General features: G+C 40.1%; 2 protein-coding genes across 9 annotated transcripts in view; one reads left to right on the top strand and one right to left on the bottom strand.

The window, feature by feature from the left end:
* Positions 1-15,545, top strand: part of ctbp1 (C-terminal binding protein 1) — a 23,681-nt gene extending 8,136 nt beyond the window's left edge. The window contains exons 2-11 of one of the 4 annotated variants that reach the window (XM_079670548.1): positions 1,464-1,618; positions 4,146-4,290; positions 5,338-5,441; positions 6,638-6,740; positions 7,489-7,613; positions 9,787-9,876; positions 10,439-10,569; positions 11,094-11,221; positions 11,713-11,817; positions 12,377-15,545. In XM_079670548.1, the coding sequence (XP_079526674.1) occupies positions 1,464-1,618; positions 4,146-4,290; positions 5,338-5,441; positions 6,638-6,740; positions 7,489-7,613; positions 9,787-9,876; positions 10,439-10,569; positions 11,094-11,221; positions 11,713-11,817; positions 12,377-12,597 (1,307 nt within the window). In that variant the 3' untranslated portion in view covers positions 12,598-15,545. Of the gene's footprint in view, positions 1-1,463; positions 1,619-4,145; positions 4,291-5,337; positions 5,442-6,637; positions 6,741-7,488; positions 7,614-9,786; positions 9,877-10,438; positions 10,570-11,093; positions 11,222-11,712; positions 11,861-12,376 lie in introns of all 4 variants that reach the window. The other 3 variants (XM_079670545.1, XM_079670546.1, XM_079670547.1) reach the window with 3 other exon arrangements.
* Positions 1-15,887, bottom strand: part of maea (macrophage erythroblast attacher, E3 ubiquitin ligase) — a 92,399-nt gene that overhangs the window by 34,201 nt on the left and 42,311 nt on the right. The gene's annotated exons all lie outside the window — the stretch shown is intronic.

The raw sequence follows: 15,887 nt of genomic DNA, 5'->3' as shown, positions 1-15,887 counted from the left end.
ATTCTGAGTGAAAAGATGGAGATGGCTGTTCATATGAGATGTCAGCCTGCACGTCTCTGATGGAGAGCAGGCAGGATGAGTGATGCGTTCAGCCAGCATCAGCAATACCTCTGAGCTTATTTCATCTATATGGTTGTAGAGGCCTGTCAAAACGTTGCATGTCAAGGAAACCCAATTATATAAACTGCCTTGAATTGTCCTCTGTCTATCTGTCTTTAACATGTCTACATTCTCAGTCAATGATCTGAAATTAACCCTTCTATTACTTGGAAAAAGAGTCTAACCGAAAGAGTAAAGCAGACTTCAGTGGGAGGAAAAATAATGAATGCATTTCCGATCGACTATTGCTCTTTTTTTAGGCGAACCGCCCACTATTCGAGTCATCGGGAGTATCTGCCTTGCTGAATGCCACTTATCCTCCTGTTACTACTGCCAGGGCAGTCAGGGTAATGGTTTCATCTGCAGAGATGATCTAATAAAGAACTGTAGAGAAGTTGAAGGGGTTCACTCGTACTCAGTTATTGACAGATTTCAGTCCGATTTAAAGTCTTGGCTGTCTCTCATGACACAGATCATACTTTCTCATATTACTGTACCCCAATGTCGACTGACTGAGTAACATTTTGATGTCTTTTGAGCTGTGTAATACTCCATTTTGTTGGATGTTAGTGAATTAACACTCAATATTATCCAACATAAGCTACATAGGAGAAACAATGGAAAACAAACTAGAGCTTCAGGCTGCATGCTCAGTTATTTCTGTTCAAGGCTGACCATTTTCTCCCCAAGTAGGTGGCTCCGATGAGTCACTCTCAATGGCCCTCAGGCGCGAGCACTTACATTCCCTATGAATAATAGAAGTACTTAATTAAAACAATGTGAACAGGATGAAATACAAAAGGATATTCCTAATTATCAGTGTTTTTTTCTCGAGGGCATAACACTATTTTTGTACTATTTTCTACCAGCGTACAAACAGTAACCACAAGCACCATCTCACTAATTACTGTTTGTTTCATCGAATGTTTAGTAATCATTCAATCGTAACAATGGAAATGTATAAAAGTAATAATGACAGAAACAGTTGCTCCTCCATGCTTACTTTCAAGGTTGTCATAGCAACTGCATCTGTCTGGAGCAGAAACATTATGGGATACAGATAAAACAAGACATCATCTGTGCCCTGGGGCCACAGCATTTCTTCCATTTGAGATTGTACACCTTTTAAGTGCTGTAAGATACGACTGAGCACATTAATATAAGCCTGGAGGTCTATTAGGAAACTGTCTTTCCTTCCAATTCAAGACTTTTAATTTCTCAAAGGGAAATTGCAGTCGTTTTATCACACTAGAATAAATGAAGCTGACAATGAAGAAATATATTCTGTCTATTGTTCCCATTTTCTTTTTAGTTGACTCCTGATTTTGCCTATTTGACCTTCTCCTTTTTTTACTTGTGTGCAGGCATCAGGCCACCCATAATGAACGGACCCATGCACCCCCGCCCCCTGGTGGCGCTGCTGGACGGGCGAGACTGCACGGTGGAGATGCCCATCCTGAAAGACGTAGCAACCGTGGCCTTCTGTGACGCTCAGTCCACACAGGAGATCCACGAGAAGGTAACAATGAGACCATGTATATACACACACACACACACACACACACACACACACACACACACACACACACACACACACACACACACACACACACACACACACACACACACACACACACACACACACACACACACACACACACACACACACACACACACACACACACACACACACACACACACACACACACACACACACACACACACACACACACACACACACACACACACGCGCGCTATAAGTAAGGTTGTATCTAGGAATGAACTGTATGGATTTTTCGAGCTGAATCAGGTAACCGATAATGACTTGCGTCTCGTAGCCAATACCGATTAAATAAGTGATTATTTAAGTATATTACCTGTAGCTTTGGCACACCTGAGGGTAAGAAAGGCTAAGATGTAGTGAGCAAAACATAAAGGTGAAATAGTTCTGACTCTTCATGTTCATTTATGTTTTATAAAGAAGTACAACAAAAAGCTTGCTATACTGAAAATTACAATCCTGTTGCATTCCTCTGAAACTGTAAAAAACCTCCACATCGGCAAACCATTAACCACTAGGGCTGACTTTTGAAGCCGGGTAAGAAAGATACAGTTTGTCATGGCCTGAAGTTCGAGTATAACGATATATTTCAATCATGTGTAGTTTTCTATTAGGAATACATCAAATATATATTAATATATCCAACATTAATACATCTCCCATGCTTCTCTTTTGGAACATGTTGGGACATGTTTGATTTAGAAGTCTGCACTGGTCACACAGTTGTGTTTGCTCTATCAATATGATATCAGAGGTAATTTGATTTAACGCTTGAAAACATCCCGTCAGATATCTTTGATGCCACAGATGTTACGTAAGTATGTACGTTGTATATTTCAACATTTACTTCAAAAATAAGTTATGTTTCATCTGTTACAATTACAATTCATGACGTGGTTACATCACCAAGTCTTAAAAACGGTTCCTGTCAGATATATCAGATGCAAATGCACCTCATTTGTGTTATTTAAATGATTTGATTACAAGCAGAGTTGTGCTTAAATATCTTGCAATAAAACATGAATGCTCCAGTTTTTTCCAGTCTATTGGACATAACGTGAACCGTGTGTACTGCAATTTCATTAAAAAAATAAAGTAAAATGGATTAAATGAAGGAAAATCAAAAAGGACAGCAGACTCAAAATGTAGGTCAGGCTGGGATCTTGCCGCTGTGGATGGTAAATGGGTTTGTGTGTCTGGCAGCGCTGCGTCTTGTTCTGGGTGTCTGCCAGGCACACGCTCAGTAACCCACGGCGATGCAGAAACAGATGGCTCTCCCTCGTCCACCAACTATCTCTCCTACTCTCTCTTTATCTGGCTCTCGAGCAGGCTGCCACCTCATTGTATAATTAAAAGGGTTTATTTATTGTAATTGAACCGCATGTCATTTTCATCCTCACACACGAGGATGAGAGCTGCCAACGTTAGAAAAAAGATTGGAAGATTAACTGGGAACCAATTCAAAGGTGAATAAGATACGTTATACACAGCCATGTACTGTATGTGTGCGCTTTGCACTTGAAAATGTAACAGGTCTTCCAGTCTTTTTATCTTGATATTTAAAAAAAATCAAAGTAATTGTCATATTTTTAGTACATTTCCTTTACTGTGTTCATTTAAATTTGTTGTTAACTTTATTTTTTAATATTCTTTTTTTAAGTTTTAAAATAGTTTCATATTTGCTCTTATTTTACGACGTAGTATTACTTAACATTGTAGACCAAAGCAAATCCCTTGTAAACCTACCTGACAATACACTTGATTTGGATTTGGATATATCCCCATTTTATTCATATTTTTTAACAAATTCTTAAAGAAAACGTCCCATTATAGCAATACATCATCATTTGGTCAGTAAACTTGATTCAGATTTTATTATGTTCCTATTCTTTAAGATAATAAATCAGTTTTTAAATAATAATATTTTTCAATTAAAACAATGAGCCATAGTCCTGATGAGAACACCATGTGAGAAAGATTCTTGCTGATTTCAGGCGCTTCGTTCGATGCAGAGACACCTTATCTCCATTCCTGTGGTTAAGAAGGCTTAGTTTCCATGGTAATATTCAGGAAAAGCGGTCCTTCCATGCGGGCAGGGATATTAAAAAACAGGATGTGAGAACGATATAAAAAGCATATCCTGGACATTTTTTTACCTCAACCGAGAAGCTGAGTTTGCGGAAAATGTGCGACTGTGAACTAGGTGAACTCTGGTTGCTGAAAATCACTCAAGCCTTTTCAGTGGAGAAACGCTTGACGTGCTCACACAAACACATGCTAATGACATTAACATTTGGTCTGTATGTACTGTTACTGTACTTAAAGAACTCTTCTATTCAATTGCAACCAGACACACTTTTACACATGGCTAAGTAAGGCTGCATAGATGTTGACACGTCAAACATCACATGCCAAACATGTCACACACACGCACTTGTTGCTAGTGATTTATCATTTAAACGACTCAAGCTGTTTTTGTGTTCAGGTGCTGAATGAAGCTGTAGGAGCTCTGATGTACCACACCATCACTCTGATGAGGGAAGACCTGGAAAAGTTTAAAGGTCTTCGCATCATCGTCCGCATCGGCAGCGGCTACGACAACATTGACATCAAATCTGCCGGAGAGCTGGGTAAGAACACACACACACACACACACACACACACACACACACACACACACACACACACACACACACACACACACACACACACACACACACACACACACACACACACACACACACACACACACACACACACACACACACACACACACACACACACACACACACACACACACACACACACACACACACACACACACACACACACACACACACACACACACACACACACACACACACACACACACACACACACACACACACACACACACACACACAGATAATATAACCTAAAAAGGGAGTAAGGTATAAATAAAATAGCATGACTAAAATGTATTGTGTGTAAACAATTTCAGAGGGCGGCAGCTATGTTTTGTTTTCCCCTGCAATACCAGGTATTCTCAGGGAGCTCAAACCATAATGTTTGTTTGCTAACATGGTTCATGTAAATGGCTTGTTTAGACATAATACAACATTTAACTCCAGAGATTATGATAGCTCCTTTTCACAGTACGCTGTCAGTGTTCTATTTGTTCCAGAGCCAAGCTTAGGGCTAGATAACTGGCACACCTAAATGAAAAAGAGCCATTGTTGATGTTATGAATACATACAAATAGTCTTGATCACATTCATATGCTGTTTTAATATGCATAAACAACAAGCTATAAAAATCAGACAGTTTTGTTGTCAGTACTGTGTTGTGTTTACTGTATACTATTTTTACTCATAAGCAGTGTACCAATCTCTAAATAACTGTTGCTTTACTGCTGCCAGCCAATAAGGATTGCAACAAGGCAGTACATTTAGTATTTCAAAGTGAAGTGAGCAAGGCTTTTTAATAAAGCTGTCCTGCAGCGGCAGAGCTTTCCTAGCGTCTCCTATCTCCTTCCACCACGACGCTGTGCAATTTGAAAGTTGCCAGTAGCGTTTGAAGAGAAAACTGCTGACACAAAATGTTACGGCTGCACTTCTCCGCCAAACTAGCTTTAACCAAACTTCATCAAATGGCCAAAAAAGCTATTACTAATCCTTATCTGCTTTCTGCTCCAACAGGCATAGCTGTGTGTAACATGCCGGCGGCGTCGGTGGAGGAGACAGCGGACTCCACGCTGTGTCACATCCTCACCCTGTACCGACGCACCACCTGGCTGCACCAGGTCTGTGTGCTTTGGTGGATCATTAAAGGGAACAAAATGAATTGCATGTCATTGAACTAACTCTAAATGTGGAGGTTACCGGTGTATATTTAGTTATAACAATTCTAGTTTCGTCAATTGATATTAACCTTCTATTGACAAATCAGCAAAATTGAAACGTTTCATTTTCTTGAGCATGTAGCTGTCTTTGAAAGACGTTTATCTAAGATGTATAAGGTATAGTAAAATGATTTGTTCTTCAAATCAGTTATAATTAGGGCTGCAAAATTCCGGGAATTTTCAAAGATAGAAACTTTCCATGGGAATTAACGGGACATAACGGGAATAAAGGGGAATTTATGGGAATAAACTGGGAATTTTCCAAATTGAAGGTTGGCTCTTCATAGGGAACTTGAATATGGTTGGGGAAAGTATATTTTAGCATAATCTTGACTAAAACAAACAGATGCCATTCAAGTACACTTGAATATCCATGCCCTAGCACACTGCTTACTGCATGGCTATTGAGACCACACAAAGGTTCTCAACAGGCTCACAAATGTGAGAGTGGAAAAACTGGTTGGCATTCGGGCAAACCTAAGGCTGTTTGAGCCTGACACAGAGCCATCCTCAACAAGGCTGGACAGTGACACTGAAGAGGAAGAGGAAGAGTGTTATGTTGATGAGGCCCAGGAAGAGCCCGTTGACTAAAAGGGTTTAGCCAAAATGCAGAGGATTGTTTGAAAAAAGATGTGCATGTTTAATGGGACTGTTTGGAGGGAGAAGGGCTCTTTTCATTTCACATTTTGAATGGGACTTTGTGGGGATTTTTGGATGGGGGGTGCATTTTTGTTCATTTTTGAATGAGTGGGGTTAGGGGGGGTGAGTAATATTTAACTCAACATTCCTGTTTTCGTTCTTCAATGAAACAAATAATTGTTCAATAAAATAATTCAAACTTGTTCTGTTCTACTTAAAAACTTAAAAAAAAATAAAAAAAATCTGTTGGAATGTCAATTTTGTTTTCAACCATGGAAACTTTCCGCCCCTTTGCAACCCTAGTTATAATTATGTGGACTTCATGATCATGATCACAATATCTGAAAGGATTCAGACTGTCGGTGATTAAATGCAGCCGCTAAGAAATATACATCTGGATTGTGTTTTTGTTGTCTGAGGGATGTTAGCGTATAATAATGAGTTGTTCTTCATGGCAGGCGCTGCGGGAGGGCACGCGGGTTCAGAGCGTGGAGCAGATCCGAGAAGTGGCGTCAGGAGCGGCGAGGATCAGAGGAGAGACGCTGGGACTTATAGGGCTCGGTGAGCAACGACACACACGATGTAATGCCTCTGCAGTGAGACCTGCTGAGCATACTGCTGTAAAACATACTGCTGTAAAAACAGCCCTAGTCTACAGACAGGGCAGCAGCTCTGTAAGGCTGAATGGAAATGCAGCAGTGCTACTTGCAATGAGAACATCTTGAAGCATAGCCGGTATAATATTTACCATGTTTAGCCTCTTAGCTGAGAATGTGCTCATGTTTACTAATTAACGTCAATGGTTTAAAGTGACTGGAAAATCTTTTCCAAGTTAATTACATTTGTCACAGGTTATTAATAAATGCAGCTTGAGAGACATGAATGTTTGTACTAAACTTCATGTTGCATCCATTTTATAGTTTCAGTTTTGAACAGTGTGTTAGCCTGATGTTTCCATGCTGCTAGCGCCGCTAAAAAGTTTTATTTTTGTTCATTTTGTCTGATAGAGGGTGGTCAGACTTTTTAATCAAGGCATTTTTTTCCCTCTCTTTTCATTTGTGTCCTTAGCTCAGCTAAATTGGCTTCCTAAGGAGTTAATGCCAATCAAATATAAGCGGATTACCCAGAGGCAGAATGCAAATCTCTCCGAGTACAGTCTGAACGCTTTTTTCAGGAAACTAAGCAGACATGTGTAGCCAGAGAATTATGAAAATATACAAGGCAAACTTCAAAGAACATGATATCAAACCCCTTATTTTTTAAATTATTTGTATTTAATTTGTCTAAATGCTGCTTCGTGTGATTTCAGGTCGGGTTGGCCAAGCCGTTGCCCTGCGAGCCAAGGCCTTTGGCTTCAATGTGATTTTCTATGACCCTTATTTAGCTGATGGTGTAGAAAGATCCCTGGGACTACAAAGGGTCACCACACTACAGGTAGCACACACAACAACAAACACACACACAAACATCAGGTATGATTTTCTTTCCGAGAAATCAGGAACTTTCAAATGTTTCCAGCATTTTCCAGTGTGTTATATTCATATACAGTGGGGCAAAAAAGTATTTAGTCAGCCACCAATTGTGCAAGTTCTCCCACTTAAAAAGATGAGAGGCCTGTAATCTTCATCCTAGGTACACCTCAACTATGAGAGACAAAATGAGAAAAAAAATCCAGAAAATCCCATTGTCTGATTTTTAAAGAATTTATTTGGAAATGATGGTGGAAAATAAGTATTTGGTCAATAACAAAAGTTCATCTCAATACTTTGTTATATACCCTTTGTTGGCAATGACAGAGGTCAAACGTTTTCTGTAAGTCTTCAGAAGGTTTTCACACACTGTTGCTGGTATTTTGGCCCATTCCTCCATGCAGATCTCCTCTAGAGCAGTGATGTTTTGGGGCTGTCGCTGGGCAACAGACTTTCTACTGCGTCCAAAGATTTCTATGGGGCTGAGATCTGGAGACTGGCTAGGCCACTCCAGGACCTTGAAATGCTTCTTACGAAGCCACTCCTTCGTTGCCCGGGCGGTGTGTTTGGGATCATTGTCATGCTGAAAGACCCAGCCACGTTTCATCTTCAATGCCCTTGCTGATGGAAGGAGGTTGTCACTCAAAATCTCACGATACATGGCCCCATTCATTCTTTCCTTTACACGGATCAGTCGTCCTGGTCCCTTTGCAGAAAAACAGCCCCAAAGCATGATGTTTCCACCCCCATGTTTCACAGTAGGTATGGTGTCCTTTGGATGCAACTCAGCATTCTTTCTCCTCCAAACACGTCTAGTTGAGTTTTTACCAAAAAGTTCTATTTCGGTTTCATCTGACCATATGACATTCTCCCAATCCTCTTCTGGATCATCTAAATGCTCTCTAGCAAACTTCAGACGGGCCTGGACATGTACTGGCTTAAGCAGGGGGACACGTCTGGCACTGCAGGATTTGAGTCCCTGGCGGCGTAGTGTGTTACTGATGGTAGCCTTTGTTACTTTGGTCCCAGCGCTCTGCAGGTCATTGACTAGGTCCCCCTTCTTGTGATCATTTTGACCCCACGGGGTGAGATCTTGCGTGGAGCCCCAGATCGAGGGAGATTATCAGTGGTCTTGTATGTCCTCCATTTTCTAATAATTGCTCCCACAGTTGATTTCTTCACACCAAGCTGCTTACCTATTGCAGATTCAGTCTTCCCAGCCTGGTGCAGGTCTACAATTTTGTTTCTGGTGTCCTTTGACAGCTCTTTGGTCTTGGCCATAGTGGAGTTTGGAGTGTGACTGTTTGAGGTTGTGGACAGGTGTCTTTTATACTGATAACGAGTTCAAACAAGTGCCATTAATACAGTTAACAAGTGGAGGACAAAGGAGGCTCTTAAAGAAGAAGTTACAGGTCTGTGAGAGCCAGAAATGTTGTTTGTTTGTAGGTGACCAAATACTTATTTTCCACCATCATTTGCAAATAAATTCTTTAAAAATCAGACAATGTGATTTTCTGGTTTTTTTTCTCATTTGTGTCTCTCATGGTTGAAGTATACCTAGGATGAAAACTACAGGCCTCTCTCATCTTTTTAAGTGGCAGAACTTGCACAATTGGTGGCTGACTAAATACTTTTAAAATATTTTTTAAATATGGATTATTCACAATATGCATTTGTATTCTGATCAGTTTTAAGTCTGGGATTAATTCAATGTGTTTGACTGCTGCAGCTAACCGTCACTTTACTGGGGAAAACAAATATATTTTCACGTTACCCTTTGCATTTAAAAACTTTCTTCACCATCTACCTTGAGGAATGAGTATTTAACATTATACTGTTTTACCTTCTGTATGTGACCAAGGAGTGACTCCCGTGACTGACTCCCGTGAAAATGTTCAGTAACTGTGATATGGGCAGTTTTAAGAACAAGAAATATATTGTAACACTTGAATTTGTTATAGTTCCATCAGTAATGAACCAACCACAAATGCGTGAGAATAGATTTGACAAAAGATCAGAAATGTGTTTTGGTTGAAATCAGGTGTGAAACTACTGCATTCTAAAAACACTACTGTCAAAGTCCTGCAGGGTGTAAATAGAAAATGGTCCTTGAAATATGTTCCTGTGTTTCTCCTCAGGACCTGCTCTTCCACTCAGACTGTGTCTCTCTGCACTGCAGCCTCAACGAACACAACCACCACCTGATCAACGACTTCACCATCAAACAGGTGAAGGGACAGCAGCACACACACTGTCCCACACACTCACGACACATGAATGATTTATTTATCCCTGCATCAACAGCGACACCCATTACCATAAATATTAAAGATACCAAGGGAAGCCCACTGCATTCATACAGATAAATTAGGTTTTCTACTGCTTGCACTGCATGACTGATATACTCAGGAAATATGTTTGTCCTTCATCTCCAGGGCTCAGCCTGAAGCCAATTTTCTTCCCAAGACTCAGATTATACATTAAGTATTTCTGACCTTGCGGGAGAGGGGCAAGTGAAACGAAAATGTCTCCATGTGGATCAATAAAATATAAAATATGTATTACCGTACTAAGTTTAGGTTTCTCTGCACTGAGAGAAACAAGATGTATAACAGAAGAGCTTCCAAAGTGTGGGTGTACATTTCTTTTGTCCTACATTTTAAAACCAATATGCTAAAAGGAGAACAATTTGTATTTCTAAGAGTTAGGCTTACTATACAATGTTTCAGGTGTAAAGCTTTAATTTGTTAGATGAAATAAATAGAGTAAATGTGTGTTTGTGTGTCAAAGATGCGGCAGGGGGCGTTCCTGGTGAACACGGCCCGGGGGGGTCTGGTGGATGAGAAGGCGCTGGCTCAGGCTCTGAAGGAGGGCCGGATACGGGGAGCTGCTCTTGATGTCCATGAGACAGAACCTTTCAGGTAATTCTGATTAATGCTGTTGAATGTATCAACAGAGGCAGAACATAGTTTAGTGTTTGTTTACACTACTATCTAACTGCATAGCATACATTTTTATATTTTCAGAATGAGAAGGAATCTATCAGATTCTCTACCAGGAAGCTGTATGGGTGCATTATTTTGGGCTTATAAAACGTATACATATAAACTTATAAAATAATGGCATACTCAATTACAACACCAACTAGAAATGTGCAGTAAGTAGAGTCCAGATCTGCACAAGGTGTGTGTAGGGCGGGTCCACAAAATACAAAATATTAAACTGGACAGAAAAAAAATTAAACTCACAAAACTGTGTTGCTTAAGTCTTTCCACTGTTCCAACAATCTCAAAACGTTACAACAGGATTTGGAAAATTCAACGCATCCTTTCTTTCGTAAGGAATTAACTCCCTAATTGAACAGATTATTTAAGAAGTAGTCAACACTCAATGACATCATTTGTTGCAGCTGTGACTGACTGCTCTCTGTTTGTAACTGTGTCAGTTTCAGTCAGGGTCCGCTGAAGGACGCTCCCAATCTGATCTGCACCCCCCACGCTGCCTGGTACAGCGAACAGGCATCGCTGGAGATGAGAGAGGAGGCAGCCAGGGAAATCCGGAGGGCTATCACAGGTAGCGCACACGCACACACACACACACACACACACACACACACACACACACACACACACACACACACACACACACACACACACACACACACACACACACACACACACACACACACACACACACACACACACACACACACACACACACACACACACACACACACACACACACACACACACACACACACACACACACACACTTCCTTGTCTTTTAGCAGAGAAGGATTTCAAGGCCTTTCACAGTCTGCCACTTTCTCTCTTTTTATCCACCTTTCCTTCTACTTTCTTTCTTGTGTTTCCCAAGTGGGTGTCTTTTCTTTTTACCATTTGTCTGTTCAATATTTTCTAATGTTTGTCGCTTTAGAAAATGGGTTAATAAATGTACACCTGCTTTGAGAACAAGTGTAGAACAATGGACTTTCCATTTGATTTCTTTTACACCATATTTCTCTCTTACATTTTCTTTCTTTCTTTTTTTAATCTATTTTGCAGGTCGTATCCCAGACAGTCTGAAGAACTGTGTGAATAAGGAGTTCCTCTCCCAGAACAACCACTGGACAGGAGTCGAGCCCGCCACCGTCCACCCCGAGCTCAACGGTGCTTATAGGTAATACTCATCAGGATAAAGAAAGCTGTAGTGGTCAGTGCTGTTTCTTCTTCCCTCTCAAACACTGGTAAAGTCATTGATTGATACAATGTTTACCAAATGTCTTTAAAACACAGAATATGTTGCTTGTTGTAAAACCTGAAACGGTATTTAAATGACGGTTAAGCTGAAACAAAAAGTCTATTGTGATAATTTATTAACTGTATTTAAGTTGCTTTACTGTTAGGATTTGCCTTTATTATATATCTTATATGATATCTGAAGGTAACCTCTAGGACTCTTTGATGGCCGTCTTCACAATTTTATGTGGTTTAATAATCCAAAGATTTAAACTAATTGTATCAGAAAATTTGTTTTGTTTATGCCAGAGAAGAAATGCAATACACAAATCCAATCCCACTTCTCTTTATTATCCTTGAGACTAGTACGTTTAAATAGCAATCCCTGTGATGCAAAGCTAATTTAGTGGAAGCCTAATGGTAAACATTTGCCCAGGTCACATTATTTCATTTTGTAGCTTCAGTAGTGCTTTGATGACTCAGTTTTTAGTCTTTTTCCCTCTCCCTCCCCCCTTCAGGTATCCCCCAGGAGTGGTGAACCTGCCAGCTGGCGGCCTTCCTCCCCCTGTTGAAGGCATCGTTCCCAGCGCTGTGCCCATCATGGCCCACAACCTCCAGCCCGCTATCATACACCCTCCTCATGCCATGTCCCCCGGACAAAATACAGTCAAGCCACCAGAGGGCGACAGAGAGCAGCACCCGAATGAGTAACTGTAGCCACGCACAAACACACACTTGCCTGTGTGGTCTGGTGACAAGCTGTTATCAGACGCGTTCACAGAGTGTCAGATGGACAGGTTGAGGTCCCAATAACAATCGATTAACAACTCTCTGGCAAATTGTTTCTCAGCGGCCAGTTCACTCCAAAGAAGAAGAAAATGACCATAGAAGAGGACGAGGATAGCTGTGAGATGCTCTAAATAAGAAGCAAGATAGTTGTCGTTGGTCCAACAAAAAGCCCTGAGAAAGACTGTAAAGATCCACAGGTTGATCTTCAAATAAGAACTACAGTATAGTCACGTTTCTGCCAGTAGTTAAAAATAAAATCTGTTGATTTGGGATGAAAAGAATACTGAACATTATGCTGTCTTAGACTGTAGTGTGTCCAAAGTTAGAGGTGCGGGTTTCATGTGTTTCTCTCTTTTTCTGTGTCCTTTCCTTAGTTTGATGTGCAAGCAAAAGTAGTAAGTTATGAAATGAATTAGGGCTGCACGATATTGTAAAAAACTGACATTGCGATATTTTCTTCCCCTGTGATATATATTGCGATATGAAAAAATACAGGAATTGAAGAAAATACTTTTTTTTGTCCGCAAACCATCCTTTCTTGAACTTTAATGCTATACAATTGGTATTTTTTTAATGATATTTAACCGGATGAAGGATTTTAGTCACCGTCTTCTGGACCTTAAGTTATCAGAGCAACAAGCTGAGCTAGCTCGGTTATCCTGCTGTGATCTGATCAAGAATGGTTGTGATTGGTGGTTTGCTGTGCATGCAGAGCCTGCATGTCACTCACTCAAGTACCCCTGACATGAGAGCCGCGCGAGTTTTCCTTTTTGTAGCAAGTAGCAAAATAATTGTAACATGACCTGTTGGAGTTCATTTGCCTACTTAATATCGCACGTCTTAAAAATATTAATTAAAAAATCGCACGTCCTGCGATGTCAATATCGTTCATGCGCACAAACGCAATTATTGTCACGACATGATATATCGTGCAGCCCTAAAATGAATGTAACCTTTCTGTGTACAGCTCTTAGAGATGGAGATACTGATAGTTGTATTCCAATCTTAACTTAAACAAGGGATATGTGTAGCCAAACTGGTCTCAGAATACAATATCTGTTTTAGTTTTGTGTCCCTAAATTTCAAACCCCCCCCCCCCCCCCCCAAAAAGGAAATGAAAAGAAAAAAGAGGCAGCTTTTTGCACACCATCTCAGGAAATTAAGTTTCCGCAGTTGGTATGGTATTTATAATTTGTTTTAAAAATTCCTTTTTATGCCACTTAGTGCTTTTGTTTTTCTACCTGCTTGCCTTTTTTCATGTCTTGCTGCATTAGATAATAATAACTTTAACAAGAGCTAAAGTTGATCTGATGTTTGCTTTTGTTTGTTTTGTTTAAGGGGCATGCACTTTTGCTCTTGGGACTAAATAATTGACCCAAATCGAGGGGGTTGTGGGAGAAAGGCTGTAGGGAGGCGGTGTAATGGTGTGGTTGGCAGGAAGACTTCATCCTTAGTCGCCATTTGAGTTTACAAAATATAGTGATGAAGTGAGAGCTAATTACTTTGAAGGACAACACAGGTTGTGGATAAGGCAACACAGAGTTTGTACAAGCGTACATTAGGAAAAAAAAGTAATTATCTTGGCTGCATAACAAACATTCTATATATCACTGATTCAACTGCTTCGCTTTCTGCACAACACCATTTTTGCTTCTTAAACTCGCACAGAAGTTAAGGATAGCTATGGTAACTATGGACTGATGAGGAACAGTTCTTGAAACCAAATGTTCATGTTTGATCCGCTGCAAAATGGACTAGTTAAGCATTTTTAAATGACTATGACAACAAAGTAAAGCATTTCATGACAGCATGTCAGAACGCACTGATTTCTCCAGTCTAGTATCCCTTTAACATTTCATGATGGGTCCTACCTGATTATACCGTTTAGCCACCCTCTGTGGCTTCTGTGTCTATGTGTACATATGGTGTTTGCCTGCCTGTGTCAGTGTGACTTGGTTGTATCTGTGTCTAAAAAAGCAGCACTGGGAGGAGGGGTGGTGGCTAGTACTCTCCATAAGGCATCGTTACAAAGACTGCCAATCAAAAAAACAACTAACACAATGTAAAAAAAAATAAAAAAAGGTTAGAACTAGACAAATCCAAGCCAGAAAACATACCCAGTAATGTGTGCTTTTACTGGTAACATTCCCACCATGTGAACAAGATGCTGTTACGCCAACAGTAAGGTATACAAACATGTTTTGCTATCTGGAATATTTATAACCGCCTTTAGTCTAGTAATGTTGTTGGTGTTAGCAGGACAGCAAAGTGATGGTGCTTTTTGGATCCCCTTCTACCAGCAGCTGAGCAGTAAAAACAGTTCACTGTTGCCTACCTGGTCGTCATGGTGAGGTAGTAAGAGTAGCAATCAGGGATGGAAATTCCACTAACCATTGGTGAGTTCTCACTAACCAGGATCTAAAGGGTTGTAGTACAGAAGGCACTGAGGTGACATTCTATTACTGTCAGAAAAGAGCCCCAAGAGGCTGTAATAGTTCAAGTTATATTCTTGATCTTTTCTCACCAGATGCCTGTAGTTAATTGGGGTACAAATAATACATAATATAAACTGTAAGCATTCCTCATTCAAAGAGATGGTTGCCTCAAGTTAAAAACATAAGTACTAGCCTTTAAAGTGTCCAGGTGCTCCTGGAAATTCCATCCCTGGTAGTGACACACAGTCGACTGTTGCCTACCCTGGTCCCTTTATGGTAAAGTAGTAGGCGTAGCAATATACAGTATACATATTCTATATTCTACAGTAAATATCATTATTTTTGGTCTAAACTGACAACCTGACAAAGATATGTTTGTGACTGTATGCATTTGTATGAATTATTTTAAAAGGAAATAAACTGTGGAAAGGTGAAGTTTGGGTCTCATTCATCTCTAACCTTAAGTTTTTGTTTTTGTGTTGGAAAGGACGTACCATATTTGAAGCTGATGCACATGAGTTGCTGTGTGTCGAGTATACACTAAGATTACACACTTTGTATTAATCTTCATATACAAGAAGTAATCCAAGACAGCAAGACAAATATAAAGCTAACTGTAAATAACTTAACAAATATATAAATATGTATCCAATAATTTAGAATAGACCTTTTTTTATGATGTTTCTGGGGCTGTCTCACTGCTGAATACCATAAACCTGCCATAAACAGTTGAGTTACAGCAATGAATAGACCAGTCAGTGATATTAAATGAATAAG

This window comes from Notothenia rossii (assembly GCF_949606895.1).
Source record: "Notothenia rossii genome assembly, chromosome: 3".
Classification (NCBI taxonomy): domain Eukaryota; kingdom Metazoa; phylum Chordata; class Actinopteri; order Perciformes; family Nototheniidae; genus Notothenia; species Notothenia rossii.
This window is presented reverse-complemented; position numbering and strand designations above follow the sequence as displayed.